Source organism: Limulus polyphemus, unplaced genomic scaffold (genome assembly GCF_000517525.1).
Source record: "Limulus polyphemus unplaced genomic scaffold, Limulus_polyphemus-2.1.2 Scaffold1647, whole genome shotgun sequence".
Taxonomy (NCBI): Eukaryota; Metazoa; Arthropoda; class Merostomata; order Xiphosura; family Limulidae; genus Limulus; species Limulus polyphemus.
The window spans coordinates 134641-143302 of NW_013667257.1; the positions used below are offsets into that span (position 1 = coordinate 134641).

General features: G+C 32.8%; 1 protein-coding gene and 1 long non-coding RNA gene across 2 annotated transcripts in view; one reads left to right on the top strand and one right to left on the bottom strand.

Annotated features, from left to right (window-relative positions):
• LOC106464421 (dynein heavy chain 7, axonemal-like) overlaps positions 1-8662 on the top strand; it is a 187785-nt gene that overhangs the window by 76986 nt on the left and 102137 nt on the right. The window contains exon 23 of the mRNA XM_022392135.1: positions 3855-4037. Coding sequence (XP_022247843.1) covers positions 3855-4037 — 183 coding nt within the window. The remainder of the gene's footprint in view (positions 1-3854; positions 4038-8662) is intronic.
• The window catches only part of LOC111087025, a 23713-nt gene that overhangs the window by 1963 nt on the left and 13088 nt on the right, over positions 1-8662 (bottom strand). Inside the window, exon 2 of the long non-coding RNA XR_002611743.1 lies at positions 4476-4480. This is a non-coding gene — a long non-coding RNA (uncharacterized LOC111087025). The remainder of the gene's footprint in view (positions 1-4475; positions 4481-8662) is intronic.

The following is an 8662-nucleotide window of genomic DNA, read 5'->3' on the forward strand; positions in this document are numbered from 1 at the left end:
AGAAAATTAGAATTGCAACTATTTTTGATTCTTATCGACAGCATATTTTCTTTCGTCTCTCTCTCTCTCCGCTTATTCGTCCATTTTCACATCTTCCGGCCTCTCCTTTCTTTCTCGAGGATCGCCTTATCTCCTATATCTTTCTCCAAACCAAGCCAAACACATCTGTTTTCCTTGTATCGGACTAAAACGTTTCATAATCATAAGGGTTCTTGTAGCTTCCAAAGTTGCCGCTATCCTAATAATTATCTAACCACTTAGTGCTGTAATCTCTTAATCCCTAGGGACTGACCAAAAGTTGGACGCTTTCTCACCTCTCTCAACCCAAACCGATTCTTACACTTAAAAAAAATAAAAAATCTTTTAGACATAATATACATTCTAAAATTATTATTTTTATAAAATATACTTTTTTGCTCAAAAAATAGCCACAAATATTTAACACAATAAAATGGATGAACAAAAAAAAAAACTAAGGGATTAAGTTTTAAAAGTATGACTATGTACTTGCTTAAAATAGAATGAACAAATTAATAAATTATGTAAGGATATTGATTATTTTTAGCTTTAATGCATATAGCATAGGACTTAGGCTTACAACATATGATATATTTGAAATTACTGTATAGATATTGATGTATGTTATGTTACAGTTTTGCTGAAAACTTTAGAAACTAATGACTTTATCAACGCCTTATTTATGCTAGACTAAATGTTCAATTGTTTGTGTGTCAGTGACTCTAATAGTGATTTGTTTTGTTGAATTTCGCGCAAAGCTACTTGAGGGCTATGCACTAGCCATCCTTAATTTTAAAGTGATAGGCTAGAGAGAATGCAGCTAAAAATAAGGTTTCGATATTAGCAGTGGGCAAAGCTTAACACCAAACAAATCAAGCAACATACTCATAAAACAACCATAAGTAATCCTACTATTTTTCATGAAAGATGAAAACAACAACCATTCTGTTACTTCAAAATGTTAACAATTATAATGACGTCAATAATTATCTTTCTTTCTTTTATTATTTAGGAATCTAACAATGTTTTTCACTTTTGAGTTTTTTATAATTAAATTGTGGGGTTTCAAAAAGAATTCCCTTAGATGTTAAATGCGTGAAATGAGATCAATAGGCATCACGTGCTGGCAGATAAATTTACCCCCCTCTATTTTTGTAAGCAATATATTTATATACCAATCACTAAATAGAAATATATTTTGTCGTCATCGTTAGAAGTTAACTTACACTTTATGTAAATTAATATCATGATTAGAAAACAGTCTTGAAATAGTTCATTAGGTAAACCATCTCCTACTCTCCAAGTTAAGAAATTATCACGGTTAATTATTTCTATTACGTTGATTACTTTTTCACTAGAGGGCGTTAAGAGTTTGTTTATTTGTAAATATACACAAAGCTACACCATGGGCTATCTGTGATCTGCCCACCACGGGTATCGAAACCCAGTTTCTAGCGTTGTAAGTCCCCAGACATACCGCTGTGCCAATGGGAGGGGGCGGAAGCTGTAATTAACAGAATATTTATAACTACATTCAGTCACACAAAATCAGTTAAACTGATTTGAAAATATTATTAACACAGGAAAACATAAGTAACACACGTAGATATGTCATATGGTAAGTAAACTTAGATGAGTGTATTAACGTAGTATTACGGGCTGAGAGAGAGACAGCCAATAAAATGGTCACTAAATTACAAAAACTTACTTTATCTTCTTTGGAAAGACTGTGTTTTTCTTAAGATTTCCCTTCACATACGATATGTTTAATGTAGTAGATATATTAAAAGTCATACATTAATAACAATGATTACGAGTCCGTGATGTATTGCTGCGTTCGTAAAAAGATAGTTACTCTCATGATTCTAGAACTAAACTTGTAATTTGCTGAAGTGCTGACATTTGATATATGTAATAACCTACGTAGTATTATCATTTGTCAATATTTGTCACAGCCTTGTTAGGATAGAACAATACGATTGTAGGGTCAAAGGAATCATTCTCATATCGCACCAAAATGGTAAAAAAGGAAAACTAAGATTTTTTATAATATTATTTTATAATATTTTGTGAATGTTTCAAAAACTATTCGGCTTTAACATGTGCTTTCAAATATAATTTTTTATGCTGTACATTAACTGATTATGAAAATGGATTGGTTATAATATAATAATTCATCTTTTGAGTGGAGAAAAGGAAAAGTTTAAATCCAATTTATCTGGAACCATTTTATCGTAAATCGTTTTGTGAAAAAAAATAAAATAACAACTAAAGCCTAGATTGCTTCTTGTCATGCTACATCAGATATCTTCTTCGTCAGTGGAGCGATTACGATGTGTTTCTACTGATCTTAATCAACAGCGGTCATCCATTTGTCACGTTATCATGATATCGAGACGGGGAAATGGGTCGTGATACTCCTGGGTCGAAGTGCCCTAACAATAGGCGGGATACTAGTCATGCTCTGATATTTCTTAATAGGAACAACCTGACAAGTGCCACTGACATTAATCATTACATAGAGCAGTTGTCTCGTATTTTAGGACATGGCCTATTTTAAACAATGACCGTATTATGTAAAAGTGAGGGCAGGAAATTGAATAGAGATGTGCGTGATATTCTACAGTTAGTAACAAGTTAATAACTGTAAGATGTTTGTCAGAGAGTCTGAATGTTTTGGGTCAAACACCTTAGATGAAAGTTAGTTCCTTTATTTCAAAATTAATTCCATTCGTCTTACTTCACCTCTTCTTCCCTATCTTATTCTTTATTTCTGTCCTTGCCTCATTAATTTTCTCTGACTTATTCTTATTTTCTCCTTTCATGTTTCTCTCATTTTGTTCCATCAGTATATCTCTATCTCTCACTCATTTCCTTCATCTTTCTTTCACTTGTACACTTCTTCCTTCTAATTATGATAGTAAAAATCCATCTTTACCATATCTATGGATTCACTAAACATCTCATTAATTCAACTTTTCATTCACCGCTTCCTTGTATTTTAGCTTAACACCCAGTCTGCGATTCAGGGGAACATTTTTGGGTGGGTTGATTCCCAGAAAAAACTTTCTGTACCCTCTCTCGTTTTTTTAAAATTCTGAATAGAGATTTGAAATCCTTGCGTTATCCAGAATTCGAATTGTTCCCTAGCGTGGCCGTTTCTAGGGTATGAGGACGTAAAACTCATATACTCTTCCAAAATTCTACACAATAAACGGTAGTGGCCACATATGTTGCGCAATATAAGATTTAGTTCCTATAAAGCCGTTTTCTCCTCGGTTTTCTGAGTTCTGTCGATAGAAATTATTATCTGATGAAGAATTCTTAGAGTGACATAGAAATATCCAATGTGCGCAAAAGCAGTACATTTTTTATTTCTGTTTAAGACCAGACAGGGTCTGATATTCATAAGCACTTTTCATTTGACCAATCATGATACGACAACGCGAACACTTCTACTTTTTGTTAAAGGAACTCAGTCCGGTCAACCCTGTAAACGGCGCATCTCCTTAGCCGATATAGGGGGGGGGGGGTAAGATTCTTTTGGTAGTACTGTGTGTGCTTTTGGTCGAAACCTTTATCAAAGTACATATTTTTAGATTTAACTTAAATACCGTAAATCAGTGGTCGGCAACCTTTTTTGATCTTTGATCGCGGGTCAATTATTTTTGTTTGGAAATTTAATTGAAAATAAACTTCATTCCTTTTGCTCAAGTGTCAACATATAACAATGAACCTTTTATTTTAAAAGACAACTTATGTAACAGCATAGAAAATAATTTTTACCTAGTCAGGTACCTTTGATAGAACAGTAAAAAAGTTATTCTTCACTTCAGGTGTCCCGATGTGGTATGATCTACATGGAGCCCACAGCATTAGGATGGAGACCATTGCTACATTCCTGGCTGAAGACCCTCCCTGCTACTTTAGATACATCTACCTACCATGAGATGCTGATCTCTCTTTTTGAATATTATTGTCCCCCTCTTCTTGCTCTTGTGCTTCAAAACCCTTCATGGGTTAGATTAATCTTGTTGTTTACTTTCTTTTTCAATATTAAAGTCCTCCTCTTCTTGCTTTTTGTTTTCTTTTTCAAAACTCTTTATGTTTTTCAGAAACGTTTTCATCAGTTATGTAAATGTTTGTAAAACTCTCTATCAATAAGATGTTTGAGTTTTTTTTAGGGTTTTCACAGGTCATGAAAATCCTGCAAAGTTATGGAATTTTGTAGACAAATTTTTTAGTACTGAATATCTTGGCAAAATTAAATAATTTTTATAAGTAGATCCTGGAAAAGTCCAACCCCATTGCTCCCACATCCCCCATTTTTATTTAAAGCAAGCTATACTATTGTGGTTGCCTCAGTTTAACAAAAGACTATCATTAAAATGTGTGATTTATAAAATGGGAAATATGATTTGGCAAAACTGATAAGTAACAAGCTTTGAACTATGTACTCCATCTGCAAGCAAACAATTAATGTTCAGAATTCTCCTAATTCTATCTTTACCATATGTTCTTCATCAATTATTGCTTAAAATTTATTAATGAAAAGAGAGAAAGAGAATTTCAAAACGAAACTGCAACAATATAATAGAAGGAGTGTCATATTTATAACAGCAGTTCATGAAATAGTCTGATATTTTCATTAAAGACAGCCTGTGCGCTCATACTTCATTAGGTCACCCATTATTTTTACAATGATCAATCTAGGCTAGGACATATTGAGTAGTATTTTTGCTCCCTTTTCAAATATTTTAAGGACAGTATCCTGCTATAAGAGACAAGCAAGACTGTGAATGCAGTATCTATATAAATATAATAGTATTTTCTGTTGTATAACCATGTAACAATTTTCAGAGTGCATATGGATCTTCACCAAAATTGGTGTGGAAGTTCATTTGGTCCATGCAAGGGTATAAACAAATTATTTTACATTTTAGGTTTTTATGAGCGTTTTTGTGGTTTTTACCAGTACTTTGACCTTATAGATGGATCTTCACCTAATTTGTCATGAAGGTTTGTTGGGTCTAGGGGGATATACATACAAATTTGTGATTTCACATTTTGTATTTTGCAGTTTTTATGGCCATTTTTGCGTTTTTTACATTTACATATAAGAGAAGCAAGTTTTCATGTCCTAAAATAACCTTTCATTAATCATGAACTAATATAACTTCCATCCAGGGGACAGGTACTCCAGCCAGTTATGATATATGTTATTAATATTATTATTTCTTTCATATATAAAATAAATAACATTCTTAAAAATTTGGTTCATGATTTTACTTGTAATCATCATACCATCAAATGAAATTATTCAAAACAATTACTGTTTTAAATATTGCACTGGGCACCAAAAAACAGTTTTTCTTTGCTACTAGAAAAAATGCAATTGTTTCTGAGTAATTTGATGATGCTGATTCTAAACATCATGTTGAAAATTACTGATCACCTGTAGTTTTAGAGTTATGATAGAATTATTCAAAATATTCTTATTATCATGAAAATAAATTTTTCTTTAATTTTATTTATTCATTGAAAATTGCATTTAAGAATGCTTAATCTGCATGCTTTGATACGTTTCTTTTATGTTCACAGCATGAGCAACAGGAATCGATGGCTTAGTGTTCCCATTGTGCAAAAGTACACCTTTCAGATTAACTTTAGATGAATCAACAAAACGTTTCCATTCTTGAGGATCATGTTCAGTACCTACTTTTTCCATTAGTGCATCAACACTTGTAAAGAAACACAAAGTATCTTGCATGTTGTAGTGAGAAGCAAGACTTTGATGATGTCTTTGGTAAATTGAAACTCTTGTACCTGGAACTAATAAGTTTCATTGCTGTAAACAAGAGCCAAGAAGTTCCCCATGCAGCTTTGATAGAGACAAGTCACGAATCAGATCATTTAGCTCTTCTTGTGTGATCAGTTAAGGCAGTTTATGTGGAGGTGCCACAGGAATAGAATTACTAGATGAATAGGATGAAGATGATTCATTGTCTTCTTCATAGGATAACTCTTCTGTTTCCCAATTTGCTGGTGGATATGGCACTGGAAGACCAATCCCATGAGGTACTGGTTTCATTGAAGATGCAGTATCTGGATATTGAATCTACAGTAACTTTCCCATTTACATCAGTGGTGCATTCCTAGAAAATAAAATGTTAGGCGGATCAACATAAATCGGCCACTACTTTACCATTGATGTAGTGTTATATAGGTAGGATACATTCCTGGAGACTAGGTTTACGACACCCAAACTTAATCTATCGCAACATAAAGACATAGAAAATATATAAACCAATACAGAACAGTCATATTTGAGGGTTTTTAAAAAGTTTGGCAAAAAAATAATTACTGGGAATATCTCTTGATACTGGCTGATAGGACAGACAATGTGTAACTTAGGCTGAGGGAAATGTGGTTAGGCTGGCTTTGACTTGACTCCCAAGAGTAGAAAAAGACTTGCATGATGCACCTACTTGTTGTCATGATGCAGCATAGGCTTAGCCATGAGGTTTGAATTTTCTGTTTTCGACACTTAGTGACAAAATCATTGTTTAAACAGATTCAACCAACTTGATGACTTTATATCAGATTGACATAAATGGGAGGTTACTGTATTGTTTAGTTTTGCCTGAATATCCAGAATCATTAGTCATGCAAAAATAATAGTCAGTTAAATGATCTTTGGGCTTATTCCATATCATGGGAACTGAAAATGGCATACTTTCTCTCTTCTTATTCAGCCATTGTGTATGCCAAATGTGCAAACTGTAGAATGCACATGAAGAGCCCAATGTTTTTCTTGGTTACCAATTTTACACCAAAAATAGTGGTAGTAAGCTATCTTTACCTTGTGTGTAATGTTTTTCCTTCATGAATCTGTAATATATTTTTCACAAATGTAACAGAAACTGTTTGTATGGTTTTTACACTTTCGAACTTTACTTGAACTGGAGGCAGCCAGCATTTCAAATGATTTTCTAAAAAACATAAAAGAATTTATGTTTACAGAACTAGAACTTAAAAAATAAAAAAACGAAGTTTTGCAGAATTTGATTATATGATAAGTATGATGCAAGTAAGAAGATTGGACTTTTTTTTACCGTGCACAGAACGAGGCAAAATGGCAGAGTGAGTGAGATGCAAATAAGAGAGAGGTGTCTGACTCCACTCCTTTTATGCTAAGTTGAGGGATTTTTGGAATTTTCTAGCAAACTGAGCATGTGGGAATTTTGTGATTCCCAGGCAGAGCAGGTGAGCTTGGGAATGAAGCAAAGTGGTGCAACTTGCTACAATTATATTGAGAACAAATAGCATATATGAATAATATATTTGGTATTTTACACCATTACATTACATTAAGCATTTGAAGTTATCAAAAATGTATGCTTTTTACCCATTAAACTGTCCAAGTAAATTTAATTTCACAGCATAAATCTATTGTACTGAGTTGATTACATGGTATTTCACATTGTGCTGATAAAATATTGAGATATTACAATAACTCAAATTCTAGAGGTGATGGACAAATTCTGACTACATTTTTTAAATCAGCACCATCAAATTACCCTGAATCACTTGAGTTTTCTCCAGTAGCAAATGTTTTGTTGTCCAGTATTGTTTAAACATGGGTATGTGTAAAAATATAAGAAAACTTGTACACTGAAAACCATGTTAAAATATGAAGGTTTTATTGACCCACAAGGTTTCCAGTTCTTTGTTAGCTGGAATTGCATAAGTAAATTGAGAAATGTTTAAAAGTAATGGAATGCAATTTTGTGGAAAAACCATGAGATATACAACATTGTTAATGGGTACAACAATTTGAGAGTAGTCTCGGTAACAATATGAGGGTGAATCTAGCTTTGGTATCTTGGTTGGCTTGGTGACATCATGATAGATGTTCATCAACCAATCAGGTACAAGTTAACTTGTTGTCCTATTAACAAGTTGAAGTGATATGTTCAAGGAATATTATTTGGTTTTGGTTAAATGCTAGAAGAGTTTTTAGCTTTCATCAAAACACAATATTTGGGATAGAAGCGCAAGACATTATCACTTGTTATTAAACTGAAGTTGAGAAAAATTTAAATATACTCCATATAAATAATGAATGTGTACTTGAATAAGTGTTTTTCGAAAGCTAAGAATTTCACTGTTATTGCTAGAATGTTTATACAGCTGTTACTGCATTTTTCTATAAAATATTAGTTATTTAATTTTGTTGGAGTTCAAGTTTTTATAAAACCACTAAATTAGATCCTGGAAAGTCTTGGAATTTGTTTGCCATTAGCCTGTGCAAACCATGTTTTCTAAACTTCATCATGGAAATAACTGTTCCTTAATTAATTGAAACTCTTGACCAAAAAAAAAAATGCTCTACTTTGAAACTCTTCATGAATAAGAAACATATTTTTCTTTAAAATGCAATAAATATTGCTCACATTTTATTAAGATTCTTCATCATTGAGATTATTGTTACTTTTAAGAATTAAATACCACTAAAGTAAATATATATATATCTATATATTGTTGCATCAGCGAGGTCATGTGGCTAGTGTCACGCCACGTCCGTCTCAAACCTTCGGGAATTATCGGGAGACTACTGGATTGGGGGGTAGGTCTGATATAT